This window comes from Sphaerodactylus townsendi, linkage group LG03 (genome assembly GCF_021028975.2).
Source record: "Sphaerodactylus townsendi isolate TG3544 linkage group LG03, MPM_Stown_v2.3, whole genome shotgun sequence".
Lineage (NCBI taxonomy): Eukaryota > Metazoa > Chordata > Lepidosauria > Squamata > Sphaerodactylidae > Sphaerodactylus > Sphaerodactylus townsendi.
Window position 1 is genome coordinate 129,262,428 of NC_059427.1, and position 24,545 is coordinate 129,286,972.

Consider the following 24,545-nt stretch of genomic DNA (forward strand, 5'->3'; position numbering starts at 1 on the left):
CTTTTGCTGTCCACCCACTACGGCAGCTTTCCTCTTCCCCCAAGCCATTATGGTCAGTCCCTGACCTCTTTCCAGTCAGTCCTGTTTACATTAGATAATAGGTTAATCCCTGTAAAAGGGGCCCTTTTACAAATGTAGGGTGATCGGTGCCTTGTCAGTTCCAGCGGTTTATGCCCTCCTAGCTCCCAGTGGTTTAAACACCCGCAAAATAAAGTTATCTTCTTTTTGTTCTACCTTGAGGGTAGGACGTCTTCCAGAGAGCTCCATCATTCTTCCCCTGAGGAAGGTTTTGTGATATTGTTAGTTAAGAGTTTTAGTGTTTCCTTTCATTAGTGTTATGATAGTAGAAAGTAGTCTTAATTTTCCACATTTATTTTGTCAGGTTAGCTAGAAATGCTAGACCTGTGGGTTTAAAATGGCTCAAGTAGATGAACATCTTGAATTTCTGCTGTGCTTGGGGAAGGGCATGTGGTGGCATCATGCAAGGCATGTGCCCTACTCACCCCAAAGCTGGCCAGGAAAGAGCCTTGTGCCTAAAACTGACTTTGTACAAGAAGGTTCTCCATCCCACCCACAGGGACTCTGATGGCGGGGCTTCCTCTACTACTTCCCTCTGTGATACACCTCTGAAGATGCCAGCCATAGATGCAGGCGAAACATTAGGAACAAGATCCACCAGACCATGGCCACACAGCCCAGAAAGCCCACAACAATAGTTGCACAGCACTGTTTATTTGGAGGGAAGGAATTCAAGAAAAAGGTCCTTTCTAGAGATGGGAAGGTCTGGAGAAAACTGGGAAATTCTGGGGGGAGTGGGGGGGGGGGGAGATTTCCAGCTTTTCCCAGCTTTTCCAACTGGAAATTTTGGGGAGTATGAAAAAAACCCCACTTATGAAATATATTTTCTTTTAGAATTAGTGAAGTGCTTTTGAAGACAAAATGTGAATGCTGTAGATGTATATAGCTCTTAAATCCAAGATACATTTCTGCAACTATAGAGGATATCTTCACGAAAGGAGTGTGTAGGGCTTTCACTACTTCTCAGCCGTTGTGTGCGTTCTATTGTCCTTTTGTCCTGATATGGTAGACCTTTTCACCTCTTTCTTCAAATCAGTGTGACACCTTTATCCACAAAATGGGTTGAAAAGTAGCTTATTCCCCTTCCTCTCTGGAGGGAGAAAGAAAAAGAAGGAGGTGGGGCAGAAACTGCACCAAGGCCTCAGTGGGAAACCTAAATGTCCAATGAGAGCTTTGCTTCCCTTAACCAAATAGCAAAAATTAAGACATGTATGATAAGACAGGGTAGGACGTATCAGCTTGCCGTTTTCTCTCAAGTACTGGGTACATTTGCAATTTTGCCTATAAGAAAATGAGGTATTAATAACTTTAAAATTCTACAAGTGTATCAAATATTGCAATTTTAAGCAAGTTATAAATAGGGTACTTTATGTTTTAAAATAATGCAATTAATTTAGGTTTGCTAGGACAGTAAGCATTGCATACATTTCAATTTTCACCAAATTTCAGTTTTTTTTCTAAGGAGAAAAATGTGGGGAGAACTTTTTTGTGGTGGCTTCAAAATTTCTGGAAATTTGACAACTTTATTCTTTTTCAGCATTTGTTAACCAGACTGCTTTAACCAGAGGTGTGAGAGATTGAACTAAGAACCTTCTGTGAGCAAAACTGATGATCAACCACATAGCCATGGTCATAGAATCATAGAGTTAGAAAAGACCACAAGGGCCATCCAGTCCAACTCTCTACATGTAGGATCGCACAATCAAATCACTCCCAAAAAATAGCATTCAACCTCTCTTCAAACCCTGCAAGGGAGATTCCACGACAGAGATTCTGAGGCAGCATATTCCATTGTCAAACAGCCTTTACCATCAGGAAGTTCTTCCTAATTTTTGGTGAAATCTCTTTTCTCTTAGTTTGAATCCATTACTTTGTGTCCTTGTCTCTGGAGCAGCAGAAAACTAGCTTGCTCCATTGTCATCAAGACATCCCTTCAAATATTTGAACATAGTTATGTCACCACTTAACTTTCTCTTCTTTAGACTAAACATACCTAAGTCTTTTTTCAAAGGGCCTGGATTTCAGACAATTGTCCATTTTGTTCGATCTCCTGTAGACACACTCCAGGTTGTCAATATCCTTCTGGAATTGTGGTCCTTTCCCTAACTCTTCAAAGAATACAGTCCATCCCCCATGTTCAGTACATGTTGTATGTTGTGGCCTCTGAAGAAAACTGCTTTCGTGTGGGAATTTTTCTAATGGTCAGGTTTGTTGTGATACTTTCAGGATAGTTTTTGAAGCCTGAGATTAAAAAAATGAATTTTTTTTCACATCTGGAAAAAATATGTATCGTACTGTGTTTAAGCACTGACACTTTTAACGTTGCTTTACCAATTGGGCAGCGTTCTACCTTAACATATTAGTAATGCAGGTTTTCCCTCACTGTCCATGTACAAACATTGCTGTGGGCTACAGTCAGCTCAGTTTGAGTTATGTGCTCAAACTGCAACTACGACAGAATCATAGACTGTGCACATGGGTAACGCTGGCAGAAATGCAATTTACTAGATATATCTACTGGCATACCTTGTGGTCTGATAATACATTATTGAAAAGTCCTCACATTATTGAAAAGTCCTCACACAGACTGACATAATGAATATTACATACTTTCAAATTGTTTCCCCCTGAAAACGACAAGCAAGCAGGGACTAACATCCAATCCTTCCCCATTCATTATCTACGTCCTCCAGAAAGGGAAAAATAAACATCTACACACACAAGTTCCTTTAACATGAATATAAAAAGCTACTTAACACTGCATCAGACCATTGGTTCATCCAGTCAGTTTTGTTGACTCTGACTGAGCTGCTCTCCAAGGACTCAGGCTGATGCATTCCACACCATTAACCACCTGAACCTTTTAACTGGAGATGCCGGAGACTGAACCTGGTATCTTCAGATGCTCTACCACTGACTCATGGCTCTCTTCTTGTTTGATCTATTGTGTCAGACTTTGGACTTGTATGTCAACATTCTTCCCCAATGCAGCAGCCTTCTGTCTTACTACATTAATAATTTAGTTCCCTGCATTATGTCTTGGTCAGAACCAGGAAGTTACCATCAGCTTGCCCAAAGCCGTTTCCCCCCAGGAAATTGTCTCCTCATGAGTAGCCTACCCCACGGACAAGCATGTGCAGCCCTAAGCAGAGTTATGTCCTGAAACTGAAACCTATTGATTTGGAAGGGTGGAATGATATTACACTGTACACACCACAGACCTTTCTGCCATCTCAGAAGTGTTTGGAGATTGAGTGACAACAGCAAAATTTGGGGAGTGAGTAGAAGGGAAGGGTTGAAAGAGAAGGAGGAAGGAAGACAGTTTCACTGATCTAATGTAATAGGCTGAAAAGAATACATCTAACACCCAGGGGCTGATTATACACTGGTGCTCTGCCCCGCAGTGAAGGTATATCTCCTTTGGGACATAGTTTTGGTTGCAGATGTAGATTGCAGTACAGCAGATTCCAGAAGCCCTGCCGGTTCCTGAGAGTGGGGAAACCCCAATGTTTTGCTGAGCTTTGAGGTTTCTGCCCCTTCCGATCTCCCCCAACCCACACTACTTCCCTCAGGCATTTCCAGGGATAGTCAGCCAGCTTTTGACAACAATGAGAAATAATGAGCCCTTGCAATATCAATATGGAAGAATCTCTATATAAAAATTAAATGGCTTCCAAAAAATAACAGCAATCTTATGAGTTACATTGGGGCTTGGCTGGGGAAGGAGCATGACTGAGGGAACTCCCTTCATGGTGGTGGCCAGAATCAGGTGTGGGATGCCGAGAGTCTGACTGGGCTGTCCTCTGCCTTGGGGTGTCTGACTGGGTTGTCCTCTGCCTCTCTTGTCCGCAAGCTTTGTAGAGTCAGGAAGATAGGTTCCCTGTCAGATCTGGGCAGCTGTTCCCTGGGGCATCTGGGGCTTTCATCTTGCCCCCTTCCCCTTTCTTGATTCACATGTTCCAACCACTCCACCCTCTTACCCTCCTAGTTGCACTTGCCCAGCCTCCACCTGACTTCCCTTTATCTATTTCAGTCAACTTTTCTGCAAAAGAGAAGGACAGGAAGCCCAGTGCAATGTGTAAACCTGGACTGGGTCACTTTATAGCCAAGCTGCACCAAATTTTTATTTTTGGAGGGGGTGAAGGGAGAGAGACAGAAAGAGTAAGAAGGTAAAGAAAACACCACAGCAAAATGTTGATCACAAGCAAATGCTTCTCCCCTTTCTCTGGCCAGGTTTGGTCTCTCTTGGTATGTGTGTGTTTGTGTGCATTCTGTTGAGGAGGTGGCAAACCATATGGGGGAGAGAGGACTTATGGGCAAGCTGAACAGCAGGCAGTGGGGCACACTGTGCATGTGAACGGAGAATCATGAGGAAACTCCACTGCGATCCCACTGCAATGTGAAGAACCTCAGGGTAAACGCTCCATGCATAATGAGCCAGGGCCTTCAATCTTTAAGGATTCCCAACAAAATTTGCCTAAATTCTGCATTGTTTAACATGCTGCAAGCAGACACTATAAAAGTGAACTGGATGCAGAGGGCTGCACTCTAGACCAGAGATTTGTTAGGCATTTAAAATTCAAAGAAGTCCAGTGCCCAGTAGTCAGTGTACAGTTTTCTCTTCATTGTAGTGCTAGCAATCAAAGCACCCTGGGGATAGAAAAAGCACTTTAATATACATTACTCTGCCCATCTCATCCACAACTTATACATTTATGATACTGCAAAGATGCAATACACCATGAGTTCCAACACCCTCTAGGCACAGCAAGTCATGTGCCTTGGCAAGGGAAGAAAACAAGTCATGGGAACGGCATGCCGGTTTCATCAGCATATTTTCTACTGGACACAGACAGTTCTATTCAGCCAACAGAATAAAAGGGGAAAAAATCATTCCGTCCTCTTAATTTGGAAACTAGAATCACCCTCAAATAATTAAGAATTAAAACTGTTGGAAAGTCCCTGGAAACAGAATTGAATGAGCTGATTGAGAAGGTCATGAACACGAAAGGGATACTCCACATATGTAAGCAGAGTTACATCCTTCCTAGTATTTTGAGGTCAATAGGCCGAGAATAGTGTAATTCTGTATAGGAATGTACTGCTTTGCAAATTTTCTAGAAAACACACGGCACACCAAAAAAAGTATAATGCAGATCTGAGGCTGCAGTTTCCTCCATGTTGACTGATTTGCATGCAGGTTGTTTCCATATTGGAAAGTCTGTCCAAGTAGTTTAAGAACCCCAGTTATGAAAAAGAAATAGCGTATTTACTTTTTTGTGGCCAGAAATTTCTCAGTTTCTCTAAGCCATTAGTTCTCTCCCTCTCTTTAAGATGGGTTAAAACATTCCTTGACATATGATAGACACCAGTGACAGCTTAGCTGGTCAGGATGACAGAAGACTGTCAGTCCACAAGCTGCTGAGCAAAGATGAGTCTGGATCACCAGCATTTCCAATTCCTCTGGGTGACCATCCCTTGAAAGTCTCTTCTTTCCTCCAGGTCTCCAAATCAATTGTTGTGATTTTGACTTTGAAATCCAAGTAGCTGTCAGTCAATCAGAACCCACAGAACTCCTCAGAGTCAGCCTCCGCTTAGGAGAAGAGGGGGGAAGTTTATCTTCAAATGGAATATGGTGGCCCTGGATAAAAGCGTCATTTTAGCCAGGTCTGAGTTAGGGGTTGGGATCAACTCAGGGAAGAAAATTTCTTTCAGCAAGGCCACTAAGCATCCTATGCATGGTTCCTCATTCCTAACTGACAGGTCTTGTGGAGAGGAGCTCTGCAAGGTTAAAAGAGCAGCCTTGAATTCAGTGAAGTAATCTGCCTGGAGAAAAGGGAATCAAATCTGCCATCGGGGTTTATTTCCACTCAGCGGCAAAATGGCTGCTCTTACTGGGAAAGTTTGTAACCTATGAGGGTGATGTTGAGAAGCAGTTTGTTTTAAATACTTAAACATTTCTACATAAGATCTTTACACTGTTAAATATTTTATTTTCTCTTCAAAAACCATCACTGTTCATCTCCATCTGTGTCTTGTCGGTGTAGTCAAATATCTATGAAAAAGCAACTTCATAAATAATTACAGCCTTGGTCTAGCAGGTTCCCAAAGAAGAGACTTTCAAGGAGCACATAGTTCACACGCTACCAACCCTTCTTATGTGACTGGGGGAAGTTGGGGTTAACAAATATACAGGAAAAGCCAGAGTGGAAGACTGGACATTCTTCAGTCTAGTGAGTTGCCTCAGAGTTGCCTCCTTCTGCCCACATCCACCTTATTTTTTAACAGACTCTCCCATGGAAGGAGAGAGGAAAGAGCACTATTAGAAGTTTTCATTTGGACTATGGAACTGATGGAGAGTTGCATTTGCACTTACTTGGCCACTGAACCGTGGCCCACAACCACTTTCCACTGCCACCTCCTCCTTAATGTAACTGGGAAAAAGCTCTCCTCTAAGGACATTAGTTTTTTGCTAGCTTCAAAGTGGGTTCCTGCAAGAACCAGGGGATTTGATATAATGGACTGTATTCTCAGTAACAAAGCAGTTTTATTTCTCAGGGGATTTAACTGGATTGGTACAAGCTAAGTGGTTACCCTACCAGCATAAAAGACAAAATTCTCATCCAGCCATATTAATTCGTGACTGTCCTTCAGGCAATGAAAGTAAACTCCACTACTCTGGAGGAGCAACCCTGGTAAACCCTGATGGGAAAACTGGCTATATAGTTATTTGTGCCAGATATTTAATGAGTGCTTTTGTCATATATTATGGCCTGAATCTATAGCTTACATGTGGAAAACCAGATCTGTGTAAAGAAGCTTCGTTTCTTACGAAGAGGAAAGATATTTATGTATTGTCGAGGGCTTCCATGGCTGGATTCAACTGGTTGTTGTGGGCTTTCCGGGCTGTGTGGCCATGGTTTGGTAGATCTTGTTCCTAATGTTTCACCTGCATCTGTGGCCAGCATTTTCAGAGGTGTATCACAGAGAGAAGTGTGCTACACACTGTGTCCAGTGAGAAGGGAATCTTTAGATGGGTATATATTGTCCATTTCCCAGGGTGTTGATTTTGTCCCAGTCCTGGCTTGTCATTTTCTGGCTGATGTGAATGTGGAGGAGTAGCAACTCCTTGTCTATGGGTACGAGTTCTTTGCGGGTGGTGTGGATTCTCTCACGTAACAATGCTTCTCCCATGCCATTCAATATCACAAAATATCCCACAAGCAAAGAGAAGAGGTGAATATTTTTAATTTCTTCATTTATGCTTTCACTTTATCTCCAGTGGAGACCCAAAGTGGCTTATATTGTCCTCCTCTCCCCCATTAAAATCCCCAGAAAAATCCTTTATTATTTATTTCACTATATTTTATTCAACTTCCACTTCCCCTTTTCTGTCACAACAAGGCTCAGGGTGACTTAAAACAAACCTGTGAAACCTGGGATGCAGGTTAGGTTGAGAGTGAGTGATTGGCGCAAGGTAACCCAGTAAGCTTTCATGACAAAGTTGGGATTTGAACCTGAGCCTCTGAGATCCTACCCTCTCAAACCATGATCCCCCTCTGGTTTGCAAAAAAAATGAACGAACTCTATTTAGTTCCCTATTCACACTGACTTTCCTGATGAGCCCAGAACAAGAACTTACAGCTGACATACAGCTGCTGATTTTGGCAGCACTCTTCCTCTTCCACTGAATGTTCAGAAAGGAAAAACATATGACATTACCTGTCAGGTGAGTTTCCCCACTTACAAGTGGTAGGCTGAGAAAGTCAAAACACAATGTTCTCACACCAGTATTTCATTTCACAAAAGCATTGTGGGGAGAAGAAGACAGGAGATGTGAGACTGTGGCTTTTCTTCTGAGACACCACAGTGCAAATCTTGCTTGCACTCTATCATGAATGGTTTCTTCTCCATCTCTACCCATCCCTTCTTGGCACATAAGGTGGCCAGAGGTAAAATGAAGAAGTTAGCATTTAGACACCCTAAGGATTCCTTATCTTGTCACTGAGTAATGCTCCTGAGAACAATGTTGGAGTACCTGTTCCAATTTGGGATGGCTCCCTGGGCATAGTCTCATACTCAAATGAGCCTTGAGGACACATCCTGGTAGCCCTCTCCTCCAACAGGAGGAGCAACTACATGAGCTTTCTTCACAGACAGAGGCTGCCTGTTCCTAAGGAGCAGTTCAACAAAAGATGTGTGTTCAGAGAAAACTTGCTTTCACCATATATGATTCCACTGACAGGACTTCGTTACAATTTGTCTGTGAAATAGGGTTGTCAGCACTGGGTTGGGAAATTCCTGGAGTGGAGCCTTGTGGGGAAGGGGTATAATGCCACAGAGTCCACCCTCCAAGCAGCCATTTTCTTCAGCGAAACTGATGTTGGATAGACTGAAGGTCAGTTGTAATCCTGGGAAATCTCCAGGCCTCACCTACCTGGCAAGCCTACAGCATGAAAGTAGCAAAAATCCCCCCCACCCCCACATCATAGGCCCAGTTTCCCAACCAAGCTGAACTGAACTCACCAGCAGATGAGGCCAGCAACCACAGCAGTCCAGGTGATGCAGCAGGAGTTCAGCTTCTTGGTCTCAGACTCTTCCTCTCTCTTGCAGCAGCACAGGCAAATCAGATAGATAGCAAGGAAGACCAAGTTGAGGCCCAAAAAGACAGCACCCACCAAGGCTAAGACGAGCAAGGACTGGGAGCAGAACAAGAAAGAGAAAAGGTATAATGAGCACCAATTAGCCACCGAAACGTAAACATCAGAATATAAAACTACCATGACTTATCACCACAAATGAATGAATGCCTCACTTAGGAAATGATTCCTACTCTCCTTTTTCCCAGTGGGTCAGAGCAGGTGGCCTCTAATCTGGAAAACCAGGTGTGATTCCCTCCGCTTCTACATGAGCAGCGCAGTCTTATCTGGTGAACCAGATTTGTTTCTCCACTCCTCCATTCCTGCTTGGTGATCTTGGAATAGTCACAGTTCTTCAGAATTCTCTCAGCCTCATCTACCTCACAAAGGCCGTTTCCGCACGGCCACCTGGCGCCCCCACGCCGCCAAGAGTTCTGGCGGCGTGGGGGCGGAAGCCCGAGCAGGCCAAGCAGAGGCCGCCGCAGGAGAGGCGGCTCCCTTCACGAGCCGCCTCTGTCCTCGTGCTCCGCCTGCTGGCCGTCTAAGCCCCGCCCGCGCTGCCCTCCGACTCCTGGAGGTCCGAGGACAGTGTGGGCGAGGGCTTCAACGGCCAGCAGGCGCACGGCAGGACATCGTGAGTCGGACGGAGGAGGGAGACAGCGTCTTCCCGGCGGCGCGGTTCGCACTGCGCCGCCGGGAAGACGCTTCCTCCCCAACAACAACCCTTTAAAGGGTTGTTGTTTAGGGCAGCCTGACGCCGCCCTGGGGAGAGGGTTTTTACCGCCCCCAGGCCGTCGTTTATGGGCCGTGCGGAAACGGCCAAAGTGTTTGTTGTGGGGAGAGGAAGGGAAAGGAGCTTGAAATCCCCTTTCACTCTCGTTACAAGAAAGAAAGGTGAGGTATGAATCCAAACTCTTCTTCTATTACTCCTACTCTCCTTTTTCTCAGCTTCCATTTATCAAATTGGAATAACACACAGATAAGCCCTCATTTGTTCCCCCCATGTTCCCCCCTCTTCCCCAGCCAGGAAGCACATTTTGAAGCTCCCCTAGATCTTCAAGCATAGTGCAGCCAGAGTGACAGAGAGTAACATCTTTAATATCAAACAAGTGAATGAATCATGATTAGATGATATGAAATAAGATGTGAATGCAAGAGGAAGTAGCATTGCTAGGAGAATTCTGGCACGTCTTACTCCAGACTCCTTTTTTGACTCTCCAAGGACCCTTAAACCCTGACCATTATTAATCGTGGTACTTACAGGACGACAAGCTGACCTTTCAGGTCACTCAGAAATATCCCTTACAGTGTACGTATCTCTGAAAATCTATCTGAACATTCAGCCAGGCAAGAGAATCTCATCTCCAGACTCACCAGCATTTCCCCAAGCCGGGCATTGGTCAGCATGATTCCCCCACAAGAAATCTAGCACTGTTCATCACTGGTGACTACTAAGTACATAAGCCACCCCATGAGAGAAGGGGCTCTGACTAATGGCATTAGTTATACTAGAGTCCATATAAATTTACAACACAAAACTCTGGGATGGGAGAAAAGGGGCTGACCAAGCTCTGCCATGTTGAGTTGGTTTTGCTTCCTGGACCTTCTTCCATAGCCAACATAGGAGCCAGTTTCTACCCCAAACCCTTCTTCTACTACTGACATGAGATGACTAGATCAGTTCTTCAGGACAGGCAGAATATGAACCAATTTGTCTTGTTTTACCTGTTTTGTCTGTACCTTACCCTTCATGTCCTACCTCCCCTCCTCACTCTTTAGCTCTAACATCCTACCCTTTCAGCTGGCTACCCCTTCCACTGCCAACTTGTCATAACTCCCTGATCTTTCCTCCCATGATAAGAACTCACTCCCATTTTTTTCACTGCCCCCCCCCCATTTTTACATCTTCTTGGGGGCACCCCCACATTCTCTCTCTTCTGGCTAGTCTTTCTCTAGACAATCTCAATTGGATGCTAAGATTTTGCAAAATAAATGTCTTTATTGAGAGTCAACATGATGTAGGGGTTTGAAATACCCTTGAACAGAAGGCCTACAGAGTGGTATAACAGTTAGAATGTTAGACTAGGATCTGAGAGACCCAGTATCATACCCCCGTTCTTCCACAGAACTTGCTGGGTGACCTGTGTAACTCTCTATCTTCCAGCTTAAATTACCTGCCTGGATTGTTGGGCAAATAAAACAGAGAAAAGGAGAGCAATGGAAGCTGCTTTGGGCCCCCACTGGGGAGAAAGTCAAGGGATAAGTGAAGTAAGTTAATAAATACATGGATTACCATAAGTAAATTGGTAACATATTTTGCCATTGAACTTAGAGTTGCTATCCATATTTTGCTGTTTAGGACTGAGAGAGTTTGTATTTGGGGGCTACTTGCTTTTTTCTTCTTTTGCTACTCTTTGTATTTTGTTTAGGTAGGACAACAAAACATTTGGTTAAGCATCTGTCTTTCTTCCCTTGGAGGTAAATCAAGCCTTGTTGTGTCTAGGTAGACCAGGGGTCTGCAACCTGCGGCTCTCCAGATGTCCATGGACTACAAATCCCATCAGCCCCTGCCAGCATGGCCAAGTGGCTATGCTGGCTGGGGCTAATGGTAATTGTAGTCCATGAACATCTGGAGAGCCGCAAGTTGCAGACCTCTGATGTGGAACAAAGATTTCAAGATCACCAAGAGCCATCAATTAGGAGCTACATGGGTACAGAGGATACTCATACAGGGACACTATGACATGGCAATAAAATCCTTGGAATAGCCTCTTTTGTAATAAGCTTTGAAAATTAACTATCTGAAAAAGATTCAATTAAGCCCATCCCTGGGGGAAATTGAAGCAACTGTTCTAAAATAAATAATTTCAAGCTGGTTTCAAATTAGCTACTTCAGAGGAAGACGTCATTGCCCTTGCAGTATTTAAACCTTGTTTTCTGCAAAATAAATACACTTATCTCCAGAGCTGATTTTACTCAGTAGAAGCTGTATGATGCTCATTTTGCTTGTGTTGTATACATCAGAGAATCTACCAGCCACAGAGTTTTTTAGGATCTTAAGTTTGAGTTGCCACCTCCCAAAAGGAAAAGGGACCTAGGTACTGCCACACAAAAATTCACCATCATATTTTATATCACTATTCCTCTAAGAGAAACAATAGACTAAGCTGTGCAAACATATTGCTATGTTGGTGGGTGGTGTTTTTGCAGTCAAGTCACAGCTGACTTATGGTGAGCCCATAGAGCCGTGGTGGCAGACGGCACAGCACTCAGATGTTACATGGACTGAATTCCCATCCCCGGCCCTGCGGCATGGCCAATTGGCCCATGGCGAAACTGATGAAACCGTAATCCCTCTTTATCTGGAGAACCGCCACCACTGCCATAGAGTTTCAAGACGAGAGACCTTCAAAGGTGGCTTGCCATTGCCTGCCTCCCTGTCATGATCCTGGTATTCCTTGGAGGTCTGCTGTCCAAATATTAGCCTGGGTCAGGCCTGATGGTGTATTACTGGTCGAAGGTATCCCTGCAAGCTTCCATGGCATGTGTGGAGATTTGAACCTTGGTTGTCCAGGTCCTAGTCTGACACTTTAACCACTACACCATGCTCGCTTTCATTACTATGTTGGTAGCCCAAACAATTATTGCTGGCCTCAGCATGTATCTTCTGCATTCTAGACAAACTGGTCCCACCAGAGAGCCCCGTTATCACACACTTAAAGTTACAGGGTAGCTTTTCTGCATATTACCCACCCCTATCTACTGCTTCCAACAGCCTTGGGAATGCTGCCCAAGATGAAGCAACGGTATCTGGGAGAGAAAAGGCAGTGCTCTAATTTATTCATATATCTCTTTGGTAGGTTAGCAACATATGTGCTTGGTGGTTCTTTTCTTTTAAGCAGATGCAGTACTGCACTACAGAGAGGAACAAACCATGGCAGACGAGAACCAAAGTTTTGTTATATTATGCCACACTGTTACTTTTGTTCTGGCACCCCAGTAAATGTGCATTCCAGCAAATTGCTAAATTGCTATTAAAAATATAAGGTCGTTCTCTAATGGTTGAATTAACAGAATAACATTACAGCTCAACTCAGATGAGGACAACCTTTGAAGAATACGGTGACCAAGAATTCACTATTCACATCTTGCCTAGGAGAGGAAATATTATATTCAAATATATTAGATTCAAATAGTATTAATTTTTCAGGTACACATTTTAGCAGTTACTTTTTTGCAGCTTAAGGCTCACACTAATTATGCCAAGTTTAGATTTGCAAACATTCACAGGACGGAAGCACAGATCATGTAAACTGGAGGTGATGATACTTTTCAAGTACAAATGATGCATGCAGACACACACAATGGGCTTAGACTAGCATTAACTATTTATAGGACTGCACTATTAATGTCCATAGGAAGGACTGCTGCTGGATTGCGGGAGACTCATGGAAACTGCAATGGATAGGTAGGTTCATATGGGAGCAGGTGGTTCTTAACCATAGGGATTTAAAGGTCAATGCCAGCACCCTTATCCATCCAAGACTGGCAGGCGGAAACTTACCTGTGCACCCCCTCCCCAAAATAAAATACAGAATAGGTCAGGGGAAAGGCTTTGGGAGGGGGGAGGGTTGGAAATGGAGATAATTAACTTCTAACTCCAATGCAGATCCAAAACACATATTCTTAATTCTGTACAGGACTGCACTATCAATGCCCATAAGAAGGACTGCTACTGTATTGACAGAGGCTCATGGAAACTCAGCAAGGAAACTGATTTTCCTTTGCCGGCTTAGGAACCACAGAGGAAAACAGAGAAACATGGAAACATTTTGGATGGCTATTTCAGCCTTGCAAATAAGTTCACAGATTTTCAGAATGCATGCTACCCTTTCTCTGTGTTAGTAATTTACAGCACAAATGACGAATAAGAACCAGCTGCTTTCCAGTTTACAAAAAAATAAGCAGGCTTACTTGCTGCCAAACAGGTGGCTGTTCACAAAAAATGGCTCAACTAAGTCTATAGTTCATCCTTCTGGTAGCAGAGCCCCAGCACCAAGCCACCAGACCAGACCAGTCATTGTAGCCCTTTTGGATTAGCTGTGACCATTCTTTCTATTTACTGCTATTCTTCCTAAAACCATCCAACTGCCACAGAGAAATAATTTTTGGCAGCAAGGACATGCCACATTTGGAATATATGAAGCTAGCCAGATGTTACAGCTTTAAGGCAGACCCCTCAGTGCACAAAGCTTTTTTTTTCAACCACCAGGCCACATGTGTTGTATATGAAGCCAAGCCTCAATACTGGAAGAATTAAGGACAGGCTAGCATTAAATGCACATGGGGACAGGGAAATAACACAGCAGCACAAAATGTGTATCCTAGCTCTGACTCAAAAGGGAAAAAAAAGCAAAAATTAAACTAATCAAAGGCTTAGCCGGTGTGCTAAGGGCAGGACTGCACGCCAAGCGATCAGCTAGAGGTCACATAACCAGCAAAAGGCTACATTTCCAGTCAAGCGCAGCAAGATATTGGAAAAAATTTATCAGAAAATGCTCCTGTGGGATTGGTGCATGCATTTCCTTCCAAGCAAAGTGGTTGGTGCCAATCTTTGAACAACATCTGGCAGGAGGCCGGGGAGGGGGGAAGCAGAAGGGAGACAATCTGTTTTATGTGGGAGCAGAAGCAAAGCAAACTGCAAAATAAAGGACTTGAAGGTACAAAATTGATGTATTCTACTCCTGTCTGTTTCCTAATCAGATTTATTAACTTGTAGAATTTATACCCGTTTTGTGAGCAAATGCAAAGCCAGAATGAGACATTTCCAAGACCTCTGACAGTGTCAAATGTGACATTTCCAATTCTTGAGAATTGGAGAAATGAGACATTTCCAATTCTTCATTTCCATTCTTACATTAATGCGGGGGGGGGGGGGGCAGACAGGTCATTGTGGAAAACATTCAACCCAATTAAGCAGCAGTGGTGTAGTGGTTCAGAGCAGGTGCATTCTAATCTGGAGGAACCGGGTTTGATTTCCCGCTCTGCCGCTTGAGTTGTGGACACTTATCTGGGGAATTCAGATTACGGTAGCCTGTGTACTCCCACACAGTCAGCTGGGTGACCTTGGGCTAGTCACAGCTTCTCGAAGCTCTCTCAGCCCCACCCACCTCACAGGGTGTTTGTTGTGAGGGGGGAAGGGAAAGGAGATTGTAAGCCCCTTTGAGTCTCCTACAGGAGAGAAAGGGGGGATATAAATCCAAACTCTTCTTCTTCTTCTAAAGGCAGTGAGTTTAAACAGATACTAAAAATCAACTTTAAAGGCAATAAACACAACAAATTAAAACATGGACAGGAAGGAGCATCAACAAGGGAACATCAAATGAAACGAACAAAAAAAGTCTTCACTTACTGGCAGAAGACAAGTGATGAGGCAGAATTCCCTGAGGAAAGAATTCCACAGTTTTGGCATTGTGAACTGAGAAGGCCGTTTCCTGGGTTGCAACCTCACATGACGGGTGCTCCAAACACAGTAATCTAACCTAGATGTTACAGGGAATGTTCCACAGTAGCAAGGTCTTTTCTGCCCAGGAAGGTCTGGCTCACCAATTGGTGAATGGCACCCCAGGCCACTGCTGCCCCATGTTTCTCCAAGAGGAGACCTGGGTCCAAAACTTGCTGCTTCAGGGGGATTGAAACCGTATCCAAAAAAGAGACACCTCAATTCCTGGGTCAGTCCTTCTGCCCACCAATAGCATCCCCATCTGGTCAAGGTTAAGCTTCAGTTTATTAGCCCTCATTCAGCCAAAACTGACAGGCAGGTGCTTAACTATGCAGTGCACCCCCTCCTCAAAATAAAACACAAGAAGGTCAGGGGAAAGAAAGCTTTGGTGGAAGAACTGAAATAGAGGTTAATTAACTTCCAACCCCAACCACTGGTGTAATGCCCATTGGGCAAGGTGGACAGCTGCCCAGGGCATCACCTTGTGGGGGGCATCAAAATGCTGGGTTCGTTTTTGGGTATTTTAGTGGTTTTCCATTTTTGGACTGCAGGGGGCGCAGTTTTTAGGCGTATCATCAGGTGACTGTCCTTCTGCTACCCCCCAAGTTTGGTGAGGTTTGGTTCAGGGAGTCCAAAGTTATGGACTCCCAAAGGGGGTGCCCCTATCCCCCATTGTTTCCAATGGGAGCTAATAGGAGATGGGGGCTACAGTTTTGAGGGTCCATAATTTTGGCCCCCCTGAACCAAACTGCACCAAACTTGGGGGGGATCATTAGGGCAGTCTCCTTATGAGACCCCGAAAGCTTTGAGACCGTGCCTTCAGAAATGTGCCCCCCACAGCCTGCAACCCCCATTGACAGGAATGCAGAAAACTCAATGCAGAACAAAGATTCTTGAGCCAGAGTTACAGGATGTTCCTGCAGGGGGTGCATTTTTTTTGATGTGTCGAAGCTTTGAAATTTTGGGGCTTATCATCTGGAGATGATTAAGCACCCCCCAAGTTTGGTGCAGTTTGGCTCAGGGGGGCCAAAGTTATGGACCCTCAAAACTGTAGCCCCCATCTCCTATTAGCTCCCATTGGAAACAATGGGGGGATGGGGCACCTGCTGCAGAGGAGTCCATAACTTTGGACTCCTTGGACTAAAAGCCTCACCAAACCTAGGGAGTAGCTTATGGGACGATCTCCTACGATGATATGCTGAAATTCTGAGGTACGTGCTGATATGTCTAAAAATGCACCCCCTGCAGGCACCAATGTCCTGGTGCAAAAAGAAATTTGGTCATGGTGGAGTGGCCGCCCATGGGGCGGGGGGGGGGGGGGATCCAACTCAGGTTTTGCCCATTTCCACGGGTTTGCCCAGGGCTGCCTGGTTACGTCACTGACTGGCAGATCCAAAAGAGCCTCATTATTAAAAGCTGGTTAGTCAAGGAGACCAGTATAGTGAAGTGATTAGAGTGCTGGAACAGAGCTATGAAGACAGACTGGTTCATAAGAATTAAAGAAAGGAAAAGGAGTATCCCCCTACATACGTACGTCTCTCTCTCTCTCTCTCTCTGTGTGTGTGTGTGTGTGTGTGATGTAAGCAGAGCTAGCAGTGCATTTTAATTTCTAACATATCTAATGCTTTTGTACTATCATGGCACTACACAGCACTGATTGTCACCTATTGCCAGAAAGCACTGTTTAATCTCTCCATTCCATCAGAGAACACAGAGCCCTTTTCATTAGGGGGCAACTGACTGAAAATCGGCTCATGACTAAGAGCCAGGAAGCAAAAAAGACAGTGGTGCAGTTAACACTCCAACAGGTCATAGTAATGCTGTGAATTTGCAATGCTATATGGATTCTTAGGGAGACTGAAGAAGAACAAGAGTTTGGATTTATATCCCCCCTTTCTCTCCTGTAAGGAGACTCAAAGTGGCTTACAATTTCCTTTCCGTTCCCTCCTCACAATGAACACCCTGAGAGGTGGGTGGGGCTAAGAGAGTTCTGAAGAACTGTGAGTAGCCCAAGGTCACCCAGCTGGCATGTGCTGGAGTGCACAAGCTAATCTGGTTCCCCAGATAAGCATCCACAGCTCAAGTGGCAGAGCGGGGAATCAAGCTCAGTTCTCCAGGTTAGAGTGCACTTGCTCTTAACCACTAGACCTATGCTGGTTGGTTATATAAGCTGGGCTTCAAGACGCAACTTGATTCATAATTTTCTCTTGTGTCAAGACAGAATTCATCAAGAAATTATGCAGACATCGCTTTGGTGCCCAATGGGTGATCCTTCCTTGCACCACTAATTCTGCTAAGGTCATCCTCTGGTTTATGTATCTGCTTAGAAGATACTCAGGGATGGGCCATGGCTCAGTAGTAGAGCATCTTCCTGGTATGCAGAAGGCTCCAGGGACGATCTCCAGCATGTCTGATGAAAAGAGTCAGGCAATGGGTGATGAAAAACACCTGGCCCTGAGTGCCTGGAGAGTCTCAGCCAGAGTAGACAAGACTGACCTTGACAGACTAATTATTTGAAAGTATAAGGTAGTTTCATAGGTTACAGATTTAAAGTTCAAACCTCAAGTGCAGTTCTATGTTCTGGAATGAGGAATATGCAAGGGGTTGGGGGTGTTACCAGAAACACTCTGAATGCATGTGTATACTCTCACACCTTTGTGTCAATGAGTTTTTTTGCCCGTGCTTGAAATGCGTGTCTGGGGGGCTCTGATTAGATGGAAAGGCAGCATAAAAATGTTCTAAATAAAATAAATTAGCTTAAACTGTACCTCAGGTAAATACTTTGATTAGAAAGCACTGAGGGAAGAAACACTTGAGTTTTAACCTTTTGTGAAGATATAAAAATATCAGAGAAAGCGCAAAGGGCATAGGTAAATGGAGAGAGAGAAATATTAAAACTAAGTTCGGGGAGCTACTGAACTACAAGCAGCTAAGACACAAGGATTCACGAGACTAGCAAAGTAGGTGATTCCTAGTAGAAGCTATTTATTATGGGCATTTACTATTGGGGCCAAACTCCATTGGTGGCATGGGCATTTACTATTGGGTTTTATATCCCCTCCATTAGTGGCCTTTTGGAGCCTTTCCGTCACTGGGCCAAATTTCAGTATTCTGCCTGTAACTGAAGGAATTGAAAATGCCCTGTGATTGGAGGACGGTCAGAATCTTTGCTTCCACTGGAGGAAATTCTGAATCTTGGCTGTTATTAGTGGATCCATTAAAGGTGACACCAGGAAAAGCAGGAAAAAATGGTCATAGGGAAGGACAGGAGAATGATGGGTATCAGGTGCGGAAATGGGGAGGTGGGTGGATCTGGCCAGGATGACTGGGATTACTTGATTCACCTTCACATACCATCTCTTTTCCACCACAGTTCCACCCCCTCTGCCAGCTAGTACCAGACCAGGGTGGATTATATTTAAATTACAATCACAATTTAAGTCACTAGTCAGTAAGACTTGATTTATATCATTTTTTTTTACATAACATCTCATTCTTGCTGGTATAACCTTAATATTTACAACCAGATGAAGGTTTCATTTTTTTGAAAAATAAATTTTCAGATTAGTTTTACAGTTATATCAAAAATTACTGATTTGGTTTTACTATTAGAAATACCCAGATACATAGATAATAATGAAATTATTGCAAGGTGAACTAGCTTCAGTTTAATAGGTCAATCATTCATATTTGGAAAACTTTTCTGCTGTACCTTATTGAAAGGAGAAAAATAATTACCTTGATAACAATTTAAGTAGTTTGGCCTTTCCAAAAGCTTCGTTAAGTAACCTACACCAGTTCTCTGGTGTGACTTTCTTTAAGACATCATTGGCAAACACACGGATTTTAAGCACCTAGTTAGTGACATTCCTTTTGCTTGTTTTACTTATTTCTGTCTTGTAGTATGCAGAGTTTTTGCTTTGTAGAAATAAAGTTGTTTAATTAGAGAAAATCTGTACATTTCCTTACCCACCTGTCTTGGCCACTTGCCATGATAAAGTAATACTCCCTGGTGGCATCAGCATTGGGTGATCCCATGGAGGGTGCTGAATAGTATCAGGGTAGTAGTAGCAATGAGAAGAAAAAGGGGAGCAAGATAGTGGCTCATTTTCCCCACATGGAGACAGCATTTTCTACAGAAGCTCCCTCAATTTGTGAGTTAAAAACTTTGGCCAGAATTCCAAGGTTTTTGTTAGTCTTTAAGGTGCTGCTGGACATCTGCTTTGTTATGACCAACACAACTACCCCTTTGTAATTAGTATTTCCCTGACACAAATCCCACTCTTCTTCCTCATGTCAAAACGTTCATGTTGTGACAGTATAGGCTACATTTCCGGATAACGTACGGCAAATTATTCCAGAATGAACTATACAGTGTTGTAAAATCACTGCACTCATTCTATGGTAATGCTTAACTCCAACTGTTAAGTACCACAGAAGTCAACTTGTGTGGCTAATACAGAGTTATGTTTTGAACAGATGCTGCAGAGGGCAGAACTAGGGTGCAGAACACTACAGGAAGGCCTGTTGAGAATAGTTTTTGGGGCCCAGGGAATGTCTTGGCTTGAAGGATAAATCTATGTTGCTGCTTGGTGGACTCTTGACTCCTCTCAGGGCACAGCCTTGCAAGTAAAACAGACTGTTCCTCCTGTTTATTTTTGTCTCATCTCAAATATTCCAAAATTTGTGAAAGCATCAATATGACATTCAAATTAAAGTGTATCCATTATAAAAATTTATGTAGATGTAAATAAGTTGAACAGGCTCTCTCCTCTTCTGAGTACATTCAGGGCATCCTCTCATGCAATGAGGAGACAAAATACTTAGGGTTTTGTATATGTTGTTCACATAGACAAACACTTGAAACAGGAAAATTAAAGTACTGTGCTTTAAGATACCACACCAATAAGAAATTCATATGTGCGTTTTACGGAGAACATAGTAGATATATGCTGCTACTAGTCCTGCAATAAGATTCTCACAGACCTAACAAACACAGCTGTGCTGTGAGTAAAGCCAACAATAGCTTCCTAAACAGCAAACAGCTATTTCCTGGAGCAGAGGGCAGGATTGTCTCATGGCCCATGACTCAAAAACCGATGAATGGTGCTTCTCATTCCATTCCTACTCTCTGCAACTGGCCAAATTTAGGCTGAAGCCTCACTCCAAAATGCAAATTGAGAGCCAACGGAAGCACAAACTCTCCAGCTTTGCCTCTGCAGTCAGAAGAACCCATCTGTCAGGACAGCATAGAACCCGGAAGAGGGAAATTCTGCTGAGTCCGCAACAGAATAGAAGTACTGGATCTTTCCCCTTTGTGCTTCCCAAAACACAGGAGAAGAGAAGACCGGAATGCAGGGAAGGGCCATCTTGCCAGGCTCCAAGCAGGATGACAGCGCTATGCAAAGTCCACATTTGATAGCCAGAAAACCTTAAATGGGGGATTGTGGAGATACAAGTTTACAAGGGTCAATTCCAAAAAGATGATTTGGGAGTGTTCAGCAATGCACCATGTAATGTCAGTCCTCACAAAGCCGAGGCCATTTGGGACTTATAACGTTTATTACCGGCATGTCAACTGGGCACAGAAACAAAAATGGAAGAGAGTGTAGCTGGAGTGATATTTCCATTTTGTGGTCAGTGGGGCACATTCAAATTGCCTTTTGGACTTCTATATTTATACTTCATACTATTTTCACTCTATTTATATTTATGATATGCTTAATTAAACTTCAGTGTGTTTTCCCTCAACCCCTAAAATTATGGCTTGTGGAATGAAAGAAAATTCTTGAGCAGATAAGCTCAAAACTAGCCCGGAAACTGCAGTCTTTACTCCTACTTGGCCACATTTAAATATAGGCTATGTGTGCTGCTTTAGAGCTATGGTTTGCAGGCAGGGGAGTTTTATTAACTGACACATCAAGGCAATTCTCTGAAAAGAGGAGAGTCTCCCACACACTCTCCCAAAATCAAAGCTTCGTTTGTCCCACTGACTTCACAGAGAGACCGTGGGGCTGCTTTTCATCAACCAAGCCTGGAAACACAGTGCTAGTCTTGTGGAGAGAGGGGACCGAACCTAATCCTTAACGGGATGGAATCTGTTCAGAAATCACAAGGATTGCTTCAGGCACAGAGCAGCTTTGCAGGCCTCTCCCTAGCTGCTGTCAAACACAGCATCTACTCACTGGGACAGAAGGATGCTTTGTCAGGCTTGATTAAAATCAGAGGCTCCCATAAGCAGGGGTAGAGGGGTGAAGGGAGGTACAAATTGTTAAGGCAGAGAACCTCACAACAATTGCTTGAAGGGGGGAAGCAGTTTGGATGATGAGGAATGTCAAATGGGACTGTACCAAGGTCATGGGGGATATTTTTTTCCTGCGGATCCATAGCCCTTAATGGCAAACAAACAGCAAGTGTTTATTAACAAGGAGACCCCTCTGAGGCAAGGAAGACCTTTCATTTGAAGTGACAGAAGAACAAAAGCAAGCCTTGCTGGTTTTTAGTTTGGATGTCAGGAACCAAAGCTCTCTCCGCAGAGATCAAGAACTTTGGATCGGAGGCTGAAGTCATGAGATGACATCATTAAATTCACCTTTGATGTTTTAACCACCATCAAAAAAAGCCTGAGTAAATAAAAAGTCCTAAAGGCATAGGGTTTTTTCCCATTTCTCAAAGGACATTGAGGATAGAAGTTCTTAACATGTGACCTATGGATCTCCTATGGATGGCCTTCAGGGGTCTGCAAATTGGGCACTCCAAAAATTATTTTTCCTGATACATTGAAAAGTGCCTTGTTGGAAGAAAATCCTTTAAATGTCAAATTATGTTAAGGAATTGTTTCACTCCCCAAAAGTGCAGGGTGTCATGGGATGCTACTGTACACAGCCAAGATAACATACAATTATCATAAGTGCCATGTTAAACAACTAGAGAAGTTTCCCATTGATATGAATAAAAGATAACATACTGTCCCGTTGTGATTATGGACGTCTCTTTGTTTAAAGCAGTTCACTGAGTTTTAAGGTAAAATCCAGTCTTTTCAAGAGTTCATTGTAAGTTAGAGTTCTCAGCAATTATTTCCATCAAAATGAAAAGCTGAAATCAGTTGGATGCCGGATTAAAGACCATTCCACAATTTCAATTTCCTGTTCAAGTCAAACAGCAGCCTTCTCACTGAAATTTACTTTCGAGCAGAATTAAAGCTTGCTTTGTTTTATTTGCACAATTTGGATTAATTTCATTTTTTTGTGGAGGAAGCAGACGCTACCGGTAAGTAAGATTGTATGTGAATTTTTGTGTATATATATATTTATATGCATTTTTCTAAGGAGGGGATCCATAGATTTGATCAGTGTTTCAGTGGAGTCTAGGATCCAAAAGTTAAATGCCATGGATGGCCTAGGGGGGAGATGGCTATTTGAGCATTTCAGATTCTTTAAGCAGTACAAGAAATATGTATTAAATTTTTTTTCCTGAAAATAAGCTTTGAAAAAAAGAGCAGAGATATATTTGCTAATTGTGCTGACTGTGAGAGGACGTCAAAGTTTGTCAGTCTCATTCTTCACATTCAAACTCCCCATTCTGTTCAGAAGGGTAAGAGGTGCCATGGCACAAAAAGTTCACTCTGGAAAAGTAAAGTTTCATAAAAAAATGATCTGGCAGTGACCAAATATTTGAAACATTCACTCATACTAGCTACTCCCTTCCAATAACAAACAGACACTATAACTGAAGGCCAGTGATTTATTCCACATCAATACACAGATCTTTATCTCTACTGAAAAACAAGCTCACATCTGCAGGAAGAAAGCAGCATCTGTAAACAACCCATGCAAAGGAAGAACATACTGGAAACAGGGTCTGGGTATCTGAGTTACAAAAAGCACTGAGTACACAGGACTGGAAAAATATGGTCTTTCGTGTAAAGTGGCGATTCTCATCTTACCTGCAGTGACTCTTGCACTTTGGGAGGGGCCTAATTCCATTGAAAAATTCAGCCTCAAACCATATTTTGGCTGGGGGACTGAAGCCCAGCTAGCTTTTGTAACCTACCAAAATGTTCCGTTTCTAGGAGGGGAAGAAATATGTGTGTATGTGTAAAAGACTCCTGACAATAATTATATATTACCTATCATTAATTCATTATCATTAAGCAAATTAGACTCTGGGTAGAAGGTATATGGAGGGTAGAAATGGCTAGTGAAAAGAACACTCACAGCCCCATCCAAGAGGCCAGCCAGCCAGCTGCAGTGCTGCAGTTGTGCCATTCCCATAGTCTTCCTGGTGGCGTGGGCAAGCTTGAAAAGTGAAAAAGCCTCCCCGCTGCCAAGAAGCTCCCATTGCGCTTCATAGATTTATGCCACCTGTTTAGGTGCCATAAGTCTGAATTCCTTTAGGCGGCATAAGGTGGCTAATGGCTGGAGGGATGTCGACTAAGGTGGAGAGATACTCCACTGCATTGTGCCCCTACCATCTCAACAACAGAAAGAGTAATGGGAACGCAGCACTGCATCCCAGCACCAGGGAGGACCATAGTGGACACACACCGGCACAGTCACCCCTCCACTGGGGCAAGTGTCCCAGGAAGGAACGATCTGCAGGTGGCACTCCCACAGGCAAATTCACTCCCCTTTTGATGGGGACCCTTTCCTTCTCCAATTTACCCTCTCCCCCAATAGCTATTTCCTTCCCACTGGCTTTTCAAACACATGGTTTGGAGATTACAAACTGGTGTCCACATAGAGGGGGAAAGGAACAAGATAGTTTGATTTGGAACAGATAAATAGTAAACAAGGTAAGTGTTTGTATGCATATCCATAGCATCCTTTCCCCACTCCAAATCAATCAAAAGCAGCTTTCCTTAATAGAAAATGGAACTAAGACTCTATTACTCTTCACATCTGGGCTTCTCCACGTAACATACAGCAGATATCCCCTGTCCAAGTGCAAGTTAATAAGCAATTTGAAATTACAGTTTAGTGAGAAAGTACTAACCTCGGTTTCTTTGAGAGCTGGGAAATATTTCATCATGTGCATGGGATAAGACTGGTGAAGCATTAGTAGAGAGAATTCTGTTTAGAAGGCTGTAGAGTAGGGGTCTGCAACCTGCAGCTCTCCAGATGTTCATGGACTACAAATCCCATCAGAATTGGCCATGCTGGCAAGGGCTGATGGGATTTGTAGTTCATGAACATTTGGAGAGCCACAGGTTGAAGACCCCTGCTGTAGAGTTATGACTGCTCAGAATTTAGGAGTCCTGAACTAAACAGTGCAGGGGATGGGGGGGAGGAACCATGTTCTTGAATTCACCAGCCCACATCACACAG

At 43.5% G+C, this 24,545-nt stretch overlaps 1 protein-coding gene across 3 annotated transcripts in view; it reads right to left on the reverse strand.

Moving 5' to 3' along the window:
* TTYH2 (tweety family member 2) overlaps nt 1–24,545 on the reverse strand; it is a 71,228-nt gene that overhangs the window by 29,951 nt on the left and 16,732 nt on the right. For 2 of the 3 annotated variants that reach the window (XM_048490585.1, XM_048490584.1), the window contains exon 2: nt 8,605–8,777. In XM_048490585.1, coding sequence (XP_048346542.1) covers nt 8,605–8,777 — 173 coding nt within the window. Of the gene's footprint in view, nt 1–2,071; nt 2,320–8,604; nt 8,778–24,545 lie in introns of those variants that run through there. The other variant, XM_048490586.1, reaches the window with a different exon arrangement.